We start from the raw sequence: 18493 nt of genomic DNA, 5'->3' as shown, positions 1-18493 counted from the left end.
TATTATGGCATATAAAGCTCTGAATATGCCTCGTCAGTTTTGCTCTCTAATTCAATTTCCAGTTCTGCTATGCCAGTGAAGACTCCAACCTATTCTACCATTCTGCATCCAACATGTCTCTCTTCAATGGTGATGCTTCCTCTTCAGCAGGATCTATCCAATCAATATTAAAATGTGCAAAGTAAAATACATGGTTGTCAATTCCTCTGCCTTTACAATCCAAGATCATTGTAGTACTTGAAGAGGGAAGTCACATAGCCCTACAGCTACATCAAAAGTGATGTTTCATGGACTAGGAAGAAAACAAAAGAGTTTATTATCTTAACATATATTTAATTTTGTACATTTTGCATAAGTTCCAGGAAAAAAATGCTTTTCAAACGAGTTGTTTGGGACAACTTCAGTTTTCTCTTTGCTTTTGAGGTGCGATAAAACTTGTGGTAGTGTTCTTGAGCTTACTTTCCTGCTGAAGGTAGTAGAGAATTCTGTTGTTCCAAACTGCCCAGTTTTCCCTTTTTGAAAAAGACCCATGGTAAGAAACTGTCAGGATATGTTATTTTCAAATTTAGTTGAAGTCTGGAAGGTTGCAAGCTGCCAGAGATATTGGTACAGTGAAAAATGAGGCATTCACGCACAGCCCTTGGCCAACCTATAATTAAATAAGTGCAAGAGCATCATACTCCACCATGATGATGGTCATTTTACCAAAATTATCTTTTCCTTCAAAAGGAAAATTTAGAGAATTAAAATTAAAGTATGGTACTACTTTTGTTATTCCCATGAACAATTCCTATGACTGGTCAGCCAGTCATTTGTATATATGATAAAAAAGAAATATATTCTAGTTTTTCATATTCCTCACCAAATGTCATATTTATGACAAAGATATTTTAACATGATACTTGATTTCTTCCAGTTTTAGTTGTTACTAGAGCTCTTTTACATTTTCCAGATTTTCCAGTGGAATAATAGCATCTTCGTATTCCATAATCAGCTCTCTGTGAATGGAGTTTTAAGTCTGGATCTTTTCTTCAGAGGAAGTACAGTATACCTCGTCACTGTCCCTTGTGAATCCACACACAGACCTCTTTTACTGAAGTGGTCAGATAATGATTTTATAAAGTTTCAAGAAGTGCCAATCAATGGAATAACACAAGTCAAAGCTTTCATTTCTGGATCTGACATCTATCTAATTTTTGCAAAAGGTACTCATATTTGACAGAACTACATTACAGTTTTGCTGCTATTGTGGAAATGGAAGCATGAAGAAGAAAACTTTTAATTATTTTTATAATAAAAAAGTTACTTTAATAATCTCCTTGGTAAATAGTTGTATAACATTTTATAATGACTAACTGTGAAGCTGATGATTTATATTGGGGGATTGTGCTGGTTGTTTTTTGCTTTTGTTTCATAATTTCTTTTTCAGTTTTTTCTTCTGATACCTGGGTTACAGAGAACATCACTTGTAATCAATAAAGGAAACACGGTTGTAGTTCTCCCAGCTACAGCGTTTCCTAAAAAGAGTGTGTTTCATTAGTTATTACTACTTCTTGATTATGACAAACTAATTGTAAATGCCTATATTCATAGAAAGCTGTCTGATTTTGCTTTCCACAGGGCTCAACAGCACATGTGAAATTTTTGTGTGGGAGACAGGGCAATTTTCCTTCAGATACTTTCAGTCCATTTCTGTCAGAGCAGTAAACACCATCCATACTTTTTTCCCACCCTCAGGTTTAGGTAAGTATGAAAATTATCTCTGACTGCCCTTGCATTAATCTGCACGTGACTTTTTTTCCCCCCAGTGATATAATTTCCCTGTAGGGAAAAACACCATGTGTAAACCATTATGTCATACATAAATTATACTACAGTATAATGTCCCTTTTTGATGTAGTGAGATGTTGCAGTTGGCCATGATTTTTCAAAGTATGGATATGCAGTGATTTGCAATGCATCTTACATGCATCATAATGGAATTGTCAGATACAAAATGGCCTTAAATAATTGGATACAAGTCATCATTGATATGTGTGCACTTTGTTTCTCAGCCACCCCTAATAGGGTTAGTGCTAGCAGAGTCATTCTGTGCAACCCAAGCTTCCTGGGAGCTAGAAAATAAACTTGTCTCAACATATCTCTTTTTGAGGCTGGATGATTATGTGATGTTTCCTGAGTAGCAATAACTTTTAATCATGTGTTAAGAACTGAAGATCTGTGGTAGATGAGATTACTTACTTTTGCCACAGCAAAATTCCCAGCCTTTCCCAGGAATGTCTTGAGTTTGCTAGGGTAGTAAAGATTTTTGGTACTATTTGGCAGAAAAAGGGATAGCATGCTGCCATGTGCAAACATTTCTTCCCTCCTTCAGGAAAGTTTTGCACAGCTCCTTGCACAAGGCTTTCCCTGATAGTCTGATGCGGCTTTGCATGCACAATCACTTTGCTTTATTTGTGATCCCAGCAAAAGTGTTTTCTACTTATGTACGCACTCATGAATATGAATGTCATAAGACTTAGAAGGAGCCATGCTGAGCTTCCAAAGGACATGGATGCTTCAAGGACTGATGCTTCACTCATTTTCAATGCTCTTTGCAGAGCACCCTTTTGAGTGCTTTGCACATCCTTAAAACAGAAAGTGCTAAGCAAATGCTAAATGCTGAACACATTTTGAACAAAACCAGTTAAATAAATGTTTTATTTTTTTGTTTCAGCAGAAAATTTTAAAATTTGTATCTAACATTCTCCTCTCTGATTCTTGATGCAGTACATGTACTGTTTGCTAGCAGAGATAAATCAGCTCTGTATTTCTGGAACTCAGAAATAAATCAGTTATCTCCACTGCTAGAAGCTCCTTCTGCCAATCATATTGCCAGTGTCAATATAAGGTCTCTTAATTCTAACAAAAGTCTCATTGTTGTGACTGGAGATTCCTACTCCTATGTTTACGAGCTGACTGCAGTTTCAAATCAATCAGATTTTATACCTAGGTATGATTTCATTTTATATATTGATTTTGAGCATATTACTTTTGTTAGTTACAGTTTATAAAATAAGTAGCCATCATACTACTGTTCTTTCCTTTGCTGTAAAGTTTTGGGTTCCTAATAAAATTCTTTCCATGTGCCAGTTCTGAATCTTTCACTTTCTAGTGAAAATTCTGTAGTCAGAAAGTGATGAACAAAACAACAACTGGAGATACCATCTTGGAATTGTCCAGAAATCCAGGAAAGAGTACTGTCAAGGTTTATAAACAGAAAGAAACCAAATTAAAGGAAGAAGATAATGAAATAAAGTAGCCGAGAAAGCTGATAGAAGTCTGCTGGCTAGTTTTAGATAGATAGATAGATAGATAGATAGATAGATAGATAGATAGATAGATAGATAGATAGATAGATAGATAGATAGATAGATAGATAGATAGATAGATAGATAGATAGATAGATAGATAGATAGATAGATAGATAGATAGATAGATAGATAGATTTTTTCTTTGGGATAAATCTGGATAAAAGTGTAAAAACAAAAACTATATCAGGAGTCATGACTCTTTGTCTCCCAGGGGACAGAATAGAATAAAATAAATGTTTGTTTGTTTGTTTATATTATATTACCGCCCATCTCCCCCAATGGGGGAGTCTGGGCAGTTTACAATAAAAACAATAATAAAAACATCTGGACTTCAGTCACACTTTAAAAACATAAATAAGATACCCATAGATTACTTCGTTTACTTGCTTCAGCACTATATATTTTCAGCTCTCTCATCCAGAAGCTTCAAAGGAATGTAATTCAAGGTGTGCTTGTTCTTTAAAGCTATATTTGTGATACGAAGAGATGAGATTGGTCTGAACTAAGTAAAATGTAGTATATGTTATTTGCTTAAAATATGTATGAGTTAATCTACCTGGCAGATGGAATGGCTTGCAACAATAATATGGAGACAGACAGATCTCCACTCTTGGTTGCAATGCTCCATACATTCAAAATCTGCTTCAGAGTATGGAATGATTCCCCAAAACAGACTGTAAAAGCTTTTGAATTTTACAGATAGAAGATAAATTATACTGTATAAACAGAAGTCTACTTGCATATTGTTGAATTTCACCTTATATGTGTCCTGTAATTTTAATAGCATAGCAGCAGCAACGAATTAGTAACTAATAGTGATTGTTTCTCTTAAGTAGCTGAAAATATGATAATTATTTTTCTGTAACAAAACTGTGATTTTACTTTATTTGTCTCAGAAGAACCATCTTTTAATTATAAATATGCTGTACATCTGTGTTTTTATGCTAGTTCAGGTGAACTGATATTTGAACCAGGAGATAAAGAAATTGTGATAGCAATCAATATTTTTGATGATACAGTCCCAGAGGAAGAAGAATTTTTTAGAGTATGTCTAAAAAATCCAAAGGGTGGTGCAGAAATAGGTCCTAATGGTTATGTTACCATAGTTGTACCATCTAATGATGATGCTCATGGAGTTGTTGCATTTGCCCAGGTAAAATTGAAATATTAAACTATGTATTTTTATAATAGGATTCTATTAGTACATATGGATGATACTTACATATTTATTTATAATGTTGCAAAACATAACACCAGACCTAAACAGCTGGCTTAGTAACATATCTCACCATATTATTGCTTAGAACTTGCAGTTTCCCTCATGTAATACTTGTTTATTGTGCATGCTGTTGTGATGGTTTATACAATTAAGACCATTTATTGCTTTACTAATCAGATTTATACGCTAGCCTTTCCCAAAGCCATTTAGTAGTCTACACAGATCACAATACATAATAGCACTGCATGGTAAATTAGTCTGAGAGATCACTGGTCCAAGGACACCTGCATCCAAGGTCTTGAGTCTAAGTCCAGCAATCTAACTGCTACCATATAATGCTGTCATGATCAGTGTGAAAATCTTTATAAAAACTGGCCTAACATATATATTAAATGGTTTGTTTTCATTGAGGAATTAAATATAGGGAACTCAGTTTTTTCACTGATCCAATTTCAGTCATGTTTTGGGTCAGCATACGGAGACTGAGATTGCTTTGGTTGTCTTGGTAGTTTACTAGGAACTAAATAGAGGAATTGCAGCCATACTAATTTTCTGCAAAATGGGAACCAACATTTCTCTGGCTAGATAGAACCGTTAAGTAAATATTGATCAGAAGTCTCACAGTCTCAAGGCCAGGAAGAATTTAAGAGAGATAAAGATAGACAGACTTGAATTCAGTATTTTGCAGGAGGCAGATCTGTATGTATATGGAGAGAGAGAGAAAGGGAGAGAGAGAGAGAGAGCACACACTTCTATCTATTGTGCAATAAAGCCATTTCACATCTGTGGGCTTCTACTGTAAGTGGGTTTCTGAGTAAGGGGTTAAGTGTCTGTGGCATAAATATGTATTGCTGTGCCTGGGTTAAAGATTTGCTGTTCTACCTGGAATAAAGACTGGTAGTCACACCTTTTCAGTTTAAATTATATTAACTGAATTATGGTGATTTTAACTATTTTATAGATTTTTAAGTATCTGATTATTCTTAGTTTGTTAGTGTTTAAAGGGCAGAAAAACAAGATATAAAAATACATTTATTTATTATGTATTATGTTATATTATACACATATAAATACCCATGTTAAGCTATCTATGTATTCTTTTTTATTATTTGTACATTTTTAGAATTCTATATTTAAACAAGTAGAAGAAATGGAACAGGACACCTTGATCACCTTGAATGTTGAGCGCTTAATAAGTACATTTGGACATGTTATAGCGCACTGGGAAGCTAGTGGGAGTATTAATGATATATTTCCAACTTCAGGAGTGGTATGTATTTTGCCAAAATATTAGCTGTAGAAACTGCGAAGTTGTTCAATTGCTAGTGTATTAGTGATCTAATGAAATAAGAAGCAACTTTGCTAATAGGTTAACTTAGGAGCTTTGTTCCCTCATATTGATCTTTAATTTCTTGATCTAAAAAAGTCAAAATTATCTTGACTTAATAGAAATTATTTCTGCCTTTGCTTTCATGTGGCATTCTTCATGCTCCTTAGGTAACTTTTTATTTAAACTTCTTAAACTAAAAGAAAAAAAAAGGAAATTAAGAAAATTAAATAATATGTAAAGCAATCAAGTAATTGTTTGATCATAATCATAATAGTCATGTTGTTAAATATTGTTAAATTAGTGTAATACATATTAATAGTCAGAGGAACTTCCATAATATTACTAATGTGATATGGTAGGTTGCAGAGAAAGATACATAAATCCTGAATTTCCTCTAGTGAAAAAAAGTGCTATCTGCATGATCTGTCACTTTAGTCCTTCCTATGGGAAGAAAGTTGTGATATAAACTATTTTTTAGAAATCCAATATCAATGCCATATTTGATGGACAGAATTAAAATACGGATTTACACTGTAATCCAATGCATGCTGATACAATGCATGCAAAACAAGTTCTATTGAGTTCAGTGTGTCCTACTAGGTACGTGTATATAGTACTGTGTATACAGTGCTATTCATGAGTACCTCCAGGAAACTCCATTGCATACAGTAGCACTTACTTCTTAATAAGCATACAGGCATTGTTTGTTTAGAAAACCAGCTAAAACAGGTCAAATCTAATGAAGCCAAAATGGAGTGCCACTCATATAATACAAATTATATAATAGGACTTTGTTACTTGCTGCTGCATATACTCACGGAAAATTCACTCATGAGAAGGAAGAAATACCCAGATTTCTTTTCTAAAATTAAAAGTTTCAGTATTGCTGTTAGGTTAAAGAAGTTGCATTTAGGAAAAAATTATGAAGTGTCATAAGGTGCCACTTATCAGTACTCAAGAATTATAGTCAGTTGCATTCCAAAGCATTATCGCAGAAAAAAATATATTTTTCATTTCCTCTGAATGCCAATGCATCATAGAATTTTAATACAAAATAAATTTGTTAGACATAAGGCAGAAAAAATCCAAAATCATATTAGTGAGATACTTTGATTTGGATAACTGACAGTTCAAAAAATAGCAAACCCCCCCCTCCACATTAAGTTTCTATATGGTAAACAAGGCAAAAGTAGCATATTTAAGCCATGGAGTTTGCAGTAGTCTTAATAGGAAATAATAGGAATAAGCTTCAGTTATTAAAATTAGGTACTGAAATTTGGTTAGGTAGTACATGCTACAACAGCTTTCTCCAACCTGGTTTTCCAAAATATGTTGGACTACAATAGGAGTTATAATCCAGCCTACCTGTAAGACTTCATTTTTTACCATAGGTAAACAGAATAAACATTGAAAAGAAAACAAGCATTACCAGTTCAATTACTGGTTAGAAGTTGTATATTTTCTCAGTAGTACAAAAATATCTTAGATATGCAGAGTTTATTTATCTTGCATGATTATATTGCAGGTATTTGAATAAGTAACTTTAAAAAAAAGTAATAACATTTAAGCAACGCTGATATAGCTATTTGATTAGGATAATCAAGCAAATGATTAAATGCTTAAGGCCTTCCTTTAACTGGAACACAAAATGCTAAACTTTAATAGGATTGCATCTTAAATTGTCATGTTAAGTCAACAGTTACGTGAAAAATATTAAGTTGTGTATTTTCCTCTTAAATTCTTTAGGTGGCATTTTCAGAAGGCCAGGCTTTGTCAACAGTCACATTAACAGTCCTTGCAGATGTCATTCCTGAAGCTTCAGAGACACTGATCATAACTCTCACTCATATTAGCACTGTGGGCATTCAGGACCCTCAGAGAGGAGCCATAATTGATAGAAGTCGAGCAAAAGCTATACTTACCATTCTGCCTAATGATACTCCTTATGGTGTAGTGGGATGGCGCACAGATTCTCTCTGTACCAAAGTAGCAGAACCTGAAGGTGTGTTAGTTCTAAGAAAATCTTAGGGAAATTGAAATACATATTTCCAGAACTCCTTCAGCTTTAGTAAAGTATATTTACTAAATGACGAGGGCTTTAATTATGAAGTTAGTTTATTTTTTAAAAAAGGACTTTTGATATACAATGTTGCAGTTGCATCTATACATTTTGAAGAAAACATTTCTGAATATAGTTCAAACAATTTTTTAAATCTATAGAGAGCAATAATAGAATTTAATATATGATTAGCAAAGAAATATGAGTTGGGGTTTTTTTTGTATTTATGTGAGACATCTCACTTTTTTTAGAAGTGTTTGAAATGTTTGAAAAAAACATGTTTGGAAAAGTGTGCTTACAATTTTTTTAAAATGTCCTAATTTTAATCATTATATGATTAATCATTGTTTCTTGATCCCAGAGGAAATGCAATTCATGGAAGTAATGTGACTCATCACTGTTATTAGTTCATTGGCTACAATCCAGTTCATGCTAGTTTTGGTTGAAAAAAACAAACTCTTTCAACAATTATAGATATATTCATTAACTTTAATATTCTTTTTTTTTTCTAGAGAGATCAACTATTGTTACTTTACATATTTTCAGGGAACAATCATTTGTTGGAAATATTAGTATACACTTAATACCCCACTCTACCTTTTCACTCCCTCTTACCAATCAAGCCATTGAAAATGAAGATTATAGGCTGGAAAGCAAGAGCATTATTATGATAGAGAATATGACAGTAGTTTCAGTCACTGTAGCCATTTTGCCAGTGAGTATTTGAAAGTATATACTATAGTTTGTAGCAAGCCTATATGTGAATGACATACGAAAGCTGCAAATATTTTTCTGATTAATATTTCTGTATAAATGTAGAATAGTACTCAATAATTTAAAGTTATCACTCCCAATAAATATAACTCTGAACTAATTATATCCCCTGTACTTAAATGCCTATTTTTGTCACTTTCTTTCAACTTTACACTGTATTTTACACTTTACATGATATTTACACTGGCAGAAATTCCTGTCTTGATGTTTGAATACTATGTCTGTGGGAACAAGTCCATATATATCTATGTACTTTCTGATTCATTGATTGATGGATTGATTAATAAATCAGTATCATATTGAATCATATTATTGGAAAACTTGCTGGTGTGTTGCCTTCTATAATTTGTAAATCTCAACAACTTCTAGATTTTATCTATATAATCTGAGCAAATAGTATGTAGTATTCTGCCATATTTATGATACTGCTACTAATAATAATAATTTACCAACCATGTTTTTACTTTCCATTGAAACTTAATCAGAACTTGAAATGATTTCTGTTACTAGCCTATCCAAAATCTGAATCTGCAAAAGAATTTAAACCATTTTTTTGTCTTACAGGATAATATTCCAGAATTACAAGAGGGATTTTTAATCAATATTAGCAGTGTGCAGTTATTGGACTCTTCTCTTACTAGAGGGCACCAAAGCATGAAGAAACCTGGTTTCGAAATAGCTGAGATTTTAATTGAAGAGAATGATAACCCTAGAGGAATATTTCAGTTCAATATTAGCAAGGTGAGAGCAAACTGAAACATTTCAGTATCTATATGCTCTACTATTCTTGTTCTAAACTGACCATTTCAATGTATATAGGTAATAATATATACTGTAGGTTAATAAGATGAGATATTACAAATCGTTTACCCATGCTCACAGCACATTTTCTTATGACACAGTGAAGCCAAGTAGTCCATAATTACAATTTTTCCTATTTATCTTAACCTGAATATAGCAAAACTAGTTGGTAATGACTTGCTAAGCATCTGTTGATCCTTACCACCAAAGGACTTGAGTCTTATTTAATCAATCATTCAATCTCATTACAACCTGGTGACTCTCAGCAGCTTACGTATATAATATATACAGTAGGTACATGCTATATAATATGGCAAAAAATAAAAAATAAAAAATAAAAATTATCCCTGCAAGATCTGGTGGGTTGGGCACTAGATTCCATTTGGAATTGGTGGGTCTGCAGGTACCTGGATGCCAAACTGTAAAGGGCTTTATAGGTCAAAACCAGCATCCAAAATTGTACCTGGAAATCAATTGTCAATCAGTGCAGGCCTGTAGAATCTTTGTTATATGTTCCCAGTCCTGAGAGCCAGTGAGTATGCATTTTGGACTATTTGTAATTTCCAAGTAGTCTTTAGGGGCAGTCCGATGTAAAGCAGGTTGTAGTAGTCTAACCTAGTGGTAAAGAGGGTGTGAGTTATAGCCTGGTCCTCCTGCACCAGGTAAGGCCACAACTGGAGCACCACTTGAAGCTGGGCAAAGGCATCTCTAGCCATGACTTCTACCTGCTGTTCAAGCAGGAGCCATGAGTGTAGAAGGACCTCCAATTGTGAATCTGCTTCTTCACTGTGCCTGTGAGGTAAGATAACAGAGATAACACTGGTGTCGACAGAGAACCCCGATGTACAAACAGTAGTTACGTCTTCCTTAGATTCAACTTCATTGAACCTATTCTCTCATATCCAGACCTTAATAATCTCCAGGCACTGAAATAGGGTATCAACAGCATCTCACCTACCTCTCCACCTGTTCCCCTGAACAGCCAGGATGGACAGGTGTCCAAAGAACAGGTGGCAGAGGACAACCATGACAGACTCCCATCCACTTCCTCATTATTCATAGGCCAAAAGGAGTCCAGATAATATGGCAAGGCTGTCAAAGAACAGTCACTACCAAAGACTCTGTACATTCGCCTGAGTGAGGAAACAGAAAAGATGTAGCATTTGTCATAAAATAGATTAGTAAGAATTAACCAAATGCTTTTATTAAGGGAGGGAAACTCTCAACTACTCCATAAGAAAATCCAGAGGGAAAAATGGGAAAATCCAGAGGGAAAATCCAGAGGGAAAAGTTATGTGTGTGACAAACACTTTCCTACTTTTGTTATTACTACTACCATTTTGGCCCTGAAAGAGCAATCCTAACCCTAAAAGATATCCTACTATATATAATATATTATATAGTATCTCCTAATCTTTCTCTTCTTCCTCCTCCTCCTGAAATACAGGCACTATAATATTTTTAATAGATTCAAAGTATTTATTTAACACCATTTTCTTTCCAGGAAATGAGCAAGACAGTGACTGCTTATGAAGTACCACCGCCAGATAATATTGTGAAGCTGCCAATTGTTCGGAAGGCAGGAACATTTGGCTCAGTAGAACTGGATTGGGAAGCCACACCTGTCTCTGCTAGCCTGAAAGACTTTACACCATCATTTGGGAATCTTACATTTGCTGATGGACAAGTATGTTACGTATTGAGAAAACACCCCTCCCCCCATTTTAGATCATCTTGCTCTTACAGCTGTGTTCCTTTCAAGATAACTGCTAGTTAATGGTATAAAAAATTAATCAAGGGATATTTTTTTCTCTTTCTCTTTTAAATACTTTCCCAGTACATGCCTATGCATAAATATTCAAAAATAAGCTTCCTTGGCTTAGTGGGGTCTGAATATCTTTTAGTCAACAATGGTTGTGGTTCTAGTACAGGATGGCAAATAGGTTCCTTTTCTGATGGCTGGTTGTGATTGGAGAACCACTCACATATAATTGTAAATGTATTATGCCATGCATATCAAGACTTGCTGCAAAGAGTGAGAACCTCTTTGAAATCTGACCCATGTTAATGGTATTGGAGAAGCTACCAGACTGTTGGAAGTTGGTGTAACCCCATTCATCATCTTAGCAATTATGTTCTGGATAAATTATCTAATGCCATTAGAGGAACAACAGTCTGAGTATCTTCTTGAGATCACAAGTAATCTACTTGTTCTGTACAAATTTACTGTACCTAAGAATTGAATTTTATTGAGGCTACATGTATATAGGTATATACAAGTGAGTTGGAGGGCCAGATGCAGCACTGAGTAGATGATGCTAGATTCCATCTAATACTTGATCATACAACAAATGTCCTAGAAGGCAGCATTTCTTTTTTTAAAAAAATATTGATGTTATTCAAATGGGGGTAAAAACAGAGGCAAATACAGAGACTTTCACTTAGACAGTGAAACAAAAAATCAAATGAGATATACCTGGTTTATCAATAGTATACGTGATATGTCTTAGAATAGTACATTTTTAGAAATTAAATTTGAATCAGCAGTGATGTGGCTGCAGAAAGGTCATATACAATTTTTAAGGCTGCATTAATAAAAGTACACTTTCAAAATCACAAAAAGTTAATTTTCTGTTCTACACTGATTCATATCCCACCTCAAATACTATATTCACTTTGGAGCAGCATTGCTTTTTTTCAGGGAAACAGGAAGAAGTTCAGTGGAATGCAACAAGAATGATCAGGACACTAGAAACTAAATTCTGCATGAGGATATTGAAGGCTCCAGCAATGATTAGTGAGAGATAACGGTATCCTTAGGTGCTTGAAAGGATGTCATACAGAAGACTAAAACCTGTTCTGCCTAATCCTAGATTGCAGGACACAGAATAATGGGTTTAAGTTATAGGAAAGCAAATTCCAGTTGATTGTTAGGGATATATTCCCAATGGTAAGGTCATTTCAACATGGAAATTATTAATAAGGAAGTGATAAGCCTCCCTTAAATTTATATGTTCAACCAGAGCAGTTTTTCTTTGAAATCCTACTCGGAGTAGAGCGTTGAACTTGATAGCCTAAATAGCCTCTTCCATCTCTAAGAGTGAATAAATGATATAGCTGTAGATGTGGGCGTTGACATAGACGTAGACGTAGATATATACAGTAGATACTCTGTTTCTAAATGTGACAAGTGACTCTTGCTGCATCGGGCAGGTTTTCTAGTTCTGCTCAGTGGACTGTTGCTTCAGTACCCTGTCCCGACACAGCTTGAAGCCTTGTTGCTTGTCTTTAATGGATAGTGAAGAGAGTATTTTGTAAAAGGGTTTTGCGGTATGTGTTTAACTGTGTATGTATATGGTATGTATTAGGCCAGGAGTGGGCTTGTCTGATGTTACATTTTTTTATATAGACGTTAGATTTTCATTTTCATTTCTATTTTACTTCTAGATTTTAGATCTAAATTTCTTGAGTTTCAGTGTGTTCATGATGTTTATTTCATCTCTGTTTTTATTTTTAATTTCTTTTCTAGATTACAGGAGTGATAGAGATCACTATCATAGATGATGATGATGTTGAATTTTTGGAAATGTTCACTGTTACCTTACTCAGAGTGACAGGTGATGCAAGATTAGGTGATAATGTGCAGGTGATGGTCACTGTTGCACCAAATGATTCCCCTGTTGGTGTTTTCAGCTTTGAAGAAAAGCATGTAAGTGGGAATAAGGCGGTATATTTATTGCCAGATGCCTTTTGTGCACTTGCATATCCAAACCTTAATGTCCAGCCAGGTGCTGAAATGAGAGATCATGGAAAACTATTCATGTTACCTTTAGGCTATCCTCTAATGAAGGTGTATGTAACCTTTTTGGGATAAGGCTACTCAAGTTGCTTATGGCCTGCTGAGAGAGGAGTGGCTGGGACCAAAATGGGGGAGGTGGATGGAGCTAGTAGGATATAAATAATAAGAAGCAGAAATTAGCTAAGATGATTCTAAGAAATCCAGAAGAACAGCAGGAAAATATTAGGGAACAGGACAACATGCTTTCACAAATATGCTTTATCCGATACTTTTTCCTTGAATAGATATGAAACAGATATATACACACATAGAGAAAGAATCCATTTTGTCATCAAGTGGGCATCTAAAAAGAAGAGTGTGCATTTTAAAAGCTTAACAAATTAATTCTAAAACATTTCTTAAATGTATATTTAAAACTAATCCATAAATCTCAAAATACATATCATCTTGGATATTTTTCATTTCATCAGATATGGATAGCCAGATATTACACTATGGTATTCAAAGCCTGTATTGGGAATTAAAGTCATTGACCTTCAGATGACTATATAGTGCATTAGTTTTAGGACCTATCCAGGTCCTGGTGCACAATATTTTCAGGAAGGGATGTATAGAGGCTATCACAATGGTGTATGCAGTTCAACTTCCCTTAAGCTCTCAGAACAGAGAACTATTTGTTTGTTTGTTTGTTTATTTATTTAATTTGTCCCCGCCCATCTCCTCCCGTCAGGGGACTCTGGGCGGTTTACAACAATCGATTAAAAACAACAACCATAAAATACACAGAATAAAGTACAATAATAAATAATATAAATGAAGGTAAAAATAAAGAATCCAGGTGGTGAAGAATCTAAAACAGTACAAGTGTGGGAGGAGTGGTCTATAGCAACCATCCCCATGTAGATCTATTCCCCTCTCCACCCCAAGTGAGACGGCAGAACCAGGTCTATAGGTATTTCATTACATCATGCCTCCATGTATAGGGTTTTACATGACTTCTACCCCATTCTCCTACTCCAAGGAGGATGTAGTTTTGGATCTTTTTCCTCAATAAATAAATGAACAAGAATAAGGTTTTTCTGACTCATTTGTTTAATTGGAGTTATATGCTCCATCGTGCAGCTCTGGTCACTGTATGATAACTGTTGCTATTAATGGGCTTCTCTGAATGACTGCTTGGTTGAATTAAAACATTTGCCATGTTAACAATTTTAAAAAGGGGAATGTGAGTCAACAGAGAAGGTCCCTTTTGCAGAGATCATCTTACTGAGTCTTTTAGTGAGAGAGGCTGCTTATGTGCACAGTCCTGTTCGTTGGCAGTTACTGGCACCAGGCGCTAACTTTGGGATATGCTGCTGGTTCTAGCAATGGATCAAAAATGTAACGTGTGGGACATAAAGGAAGGTCAACACTGACATATTTAGCTTGTTATTCAGTATTAATCTGCATAGTACCAATGCTTTTCTTGTTTTAGGTAATAGTGAAAGAGCCTCAGTCAATACATGATCCCATAGCAAATGTCTTTCTCACTGTAAGTCGAAGTCCAGGAGGCCAGGGAGAAGTCCAAATTATTTGGATACTTGAGGAGGCAGCTAGATATGATCTCACTCCTCTCAATGGTACTCTTCTCTTTTCTGAGGTATAGCCCCTTTTGCCAGCTCATCTTGTTCTGTTCTGTTCTGTTCTGTTTTGTTGTTTTATTTTGTTTATTTTATTATTTGAATTTAATTCAAGCTTTTGTATACATTCATCAGTTTGACAAAGAATTAAAAAGACTGCTTATCTTTCTGTGGTTAATAATCTATCAGATTTATTCAGATAAAAAATCTTGATGCTGAACTAAGATATTTGCACTGGTGGCCACATGTAGAAAGTAGAAAGATTTATGCAATTATGCAGTTATGAATTTGATATGGCTCTAGTATTGTTAGAGAAAAGCTCTCAGCCTTCTTTTCCTATGCTTCAGTGAGTTTCTTCTGCTTAGCAACATTGCCCATTGGGTATCTTTTTTTAACAGGGTTAAAATTCTGTTTATCTTCTAAAAGGTATTAATTTAATTTGATGTTTACCTCTTTCAGTATTAATTTCATTTAATGTTAAGTTTTCCTTTTTTGGTATACCAAATTATAGCTCTAAGATATATAATCATCTTTTCCAATCTTATGCAGATGGAATCTCAGAAAACCATAGTTTTGCAGGCAATTCAAGATGGTGTTTTGGAAGGTGATGAACAGTATTCTATTCATCTGGTGTCTACTGATAACACGGAGATATCACCTGTTAATGGTAAACACACACATTTAAAGCAGCATCCAAAGGTGTAATTGCAGGGAGGCCAGACTGGTCTAATTACTTTAATTTTTCCCCAAAAAAATCCCATCCATATCTGCAGTTTTTAGACACCCATGGGATGCCTTGATTAGACTGAAATACAGAAAATACATGGAATGTGACTTGTGGATTTTATTCACAAGCTCTCCCATCTTAAAAGATCATTTTGTGCTATATCTGAGTTGTAGCAGTTTTTGAAAAGGGTCTAATTCTTAAGTAGGGTTTTACTAACTAGTTCTGTGCAGTGTTTGAGGCTTTGGAAAACATGCCGAGGTCAAGATTGTCTCTTAACTCTAAATGCTGAATGTTGTCCTGAATATCAGCTTTAATTTCAGTCTCACAGTGAAAGAGAGAAATCACATTACATTGTATTTGTCTTGTGATTTTGTCAGTCTTCTCTTGACAAGCTAGACTGCAAACAGAAGGAACAGGCATTCAAAGACACAAGCTTTTGATAAGTAGATTTATTGTAGAAGGGTTAACGAAGCCATTACAAAAGAATTTCTGTGATTGTTATGTCTCAGATGCAAGCCATATTTGTAGCAAAATAATGGTTTAAATTCTTACATCACACTCCCACCCACAAGATGGCTTAAAATGAGTTAACTTACTAGACTTTAATGGACAGTATGACTTGGCATGACTTGGACAGGAGGGACAGTTTCCACCCACCCCTTGTTTTGGCAATAAACTAGTCTAGTTTTAGCTGGTTTCTTCTGGCCTGGTGAAAACTTGTCCCTACAGGTGTGATAGCTAACATCTTGCATCAGAACAGGGAGATCTAGTTTTAAATCCACTTTCAACTCTGGAAGTTCATTAGCTTATTTTGGAACAGTCACTACCTTACAGTCCAATTTCACAGGGCTTTTGTTGTAAGATACAAAATCAGAGGAGGGAATGCTGTATATACTACCGTGAGCTCCTGGAGAAAAAGCAGGATAGAAATCTAATAAAATAAACAGATATGTAGCCCTCATAATCAACATGGGTTGAATTGGTATTCCAAATAAAAATATAGAATTATGTCCTGAACAAATCTCAAAATGACTATGCTGGCTAGGTATAATGGGAATGTAATCCAACAGAGTTGGAAACCACCAGGTTGGGTATGACTGAATATTCACAGTTAATAATAGAACTTTGTTAATTTACTTTTTTTCAGAACTTGATCATAATAATGTTTATAATGAGAATTAAGTCTTGTGTCATTATTACTTTGTGTCAAGATGTTAAACAACATCTCTTACATCAATCAGCTTTTATTGGCAACCTCTTTTATGTTCACAGGTATAGCAACCATTACTATACTGGGAGATCAAGGAGCTTCTGGAGTTGTTGGGATAGCTTCACCATCCACCCACGTCCTAATTGGAGAACCCAAAGGAAAATATAATGGAACTGCTTTTATTGGGTAGGCAATTGTTGCATTTTCTATCTTCGTTATAGAATTCTGTTGTGGTTTGTGTGTATATTGAACTACATCTCTAAATGTGTGTAACTATAGCAGTAACTGCTTTAGGATTATTTAAAATGCTCTCAAATTTTCAAATGTTGGTTCCTTTATCCTTCGGGTTTGTGTGTGTGTGTGTATGTTAAATAATTCTAAATGTTCCCATTCACTGTAAAGAGTTCTAAAAATAAAGGCATATACAGTGCATGCAAGAGAGCCACTTCGATATAGTGATTACAGGCACCAGGCTGGAAACTTGGAGACTGTGAGTTCTAGTCCTGCCCTAGGCACAAAGCCAGCTGGGTGACCTTGGGCCAGTCATTCTGCCTCAGCCCTAGGAAGAAGGGAATGGCAAACAACTTCCAAAAATGTTGCCAAGAAAATTACAGAGGCTTGCCAGGTAGTTGCCAGGAGTTAAAAAAAACAAAACAACACAGGTACATGCATGGGCATCTATGCATGTGTGTGTATAAAATATTATCTTCAAAACTGTTGAGAATATGCTGCATTAACCTCTAGAGAGGGTAATGCTGTATCTTGATTGACATTTACTGTTGCAGTTATATAAATAATTAATTATTGTGATTATTAAATTAAATGTTTAAATATGAGTTAATTACATTTCTTTTAATATATTGTGGTATTTATTTCTTTTTTAAGCCATCCTTTCAAATACCATATTTGAGGTCATTGCCTCTTTTGAAGGGAAAAATGTGCTTTGAAGCAAATGGCTCATTCAAGTCACACTGTCTGCAACTGCTTAAAGCAGCTTCATCTTTTTCCAGGTTTAAAGCTTCTTAAAGTAGCTACAATATGATCCTGGGAAAAGTCATACTCAATTTAAACAGTTGTAGGCAGATGCCACATGTTTTTCCCATGTGCTCCAATGCACTTTTTTTGCCTTGGAATCCAAAGTGCTGTCCTGCTAGACTAGAGAATGTAGCAGTTTTGAAGAAAAACTGGCCTTACACGCTCATGACAGAATATACATTGTTTTGGAAAACTTCTTAACTTCTTCCCAGTGATACCTGGTAATACTAAACACTCTCAGAAAACTGTAGAGTTTGTAGTATAGAACTGCAAATCATATTTTAATATGTCCAATCACAGTGTGAATTAATAATAAAAATAAAACAAAAGTGTGTTTATATTCCATGGTGAATAAAATAAAACAAAAGTGTGTTTATATTTCATGGTGAATCGTACAAATTTCGATATGACTGCTGAATATACAAGTAAGCCCATTTAGAAAAACATCAGTCATTTTGTTCTTATTCTGAGGGAAAAAAGAAAACTGTGTAGAATGGTTGAAGTATTTGTACTTGGTATCTGGGAACAGTACTGGTCCAATACTGAGTAGTATTTTAAACATGACCA

At 34.8% G+C, this 18493-nt stretch overlaps 1 protein-coding gene across 1 annotated transcript in view; it reads left to right on the top strand.

Annotated features, from left to right (window-relative positions):
• Positions 1-18493, top strand: part of ADGRV1 (adhesion G protein-coupled receptor V1) — a 252597-nt gene that overhangs the window by 78611 nt on the left and 155493 nt on the right. Inside the window, exons 48-60 of the mRNA XM_063295429.1 lie at positions 953-1205; positions 1621-1743; positions 2770-2992; positions 4302-4506; positions 5696-5842; positions 7649-7904; positions 8474-8676; positions 9300-9476; positions 11041-11223; positions 13066-13245; positions 14810-14974; positions 15504-15621; positions 16954-17077. Of these exons, the coding sequence (XP_063151499.1) occupies positions 953-1205; positions 1621-1743; positions 2770-2992; positions 4302-4506; positions 5696-5842; positions 7649-7904; positions 8474-8676; positions 9300-9476; positions 11041-11223; positions 13066-13245; positions 14810-14974; positions 15504-15621; positions 16954-17077 (2357 nt within the window). The remainder of the gene's footprint in view (positions 1-952; positions 1206-1620; positions 1744-2769; positions 2993-4301; positions 4507-5695; positions 5843-7648; positions 7905-8473; positions 8677-9299; positions 9477-11040; positions 11224-13065; positions 13246-14809; positions 14975-15503; positions 15622-16953; positions 17078-18493) is intronic.

Source organism: Candoia aspera, chromosome 2, assembly GCF_035149785.1.
Source record: "Candoia aspera isolate rCanAsp1 chromosome 2, rCanAsp1.hap2, whole genome shotgun sequence".
Classification (NCBI taxonomy): Eukaryota; Metazoa; Chordata; class Lepidosauria; order Squamata; family Boidae; genus Candoia; species Candoia aspera.
Note: the sequence above shows the minus strand (reverse complement) of the source record. Positions and strands in the feature narration are given on the sequence as shown.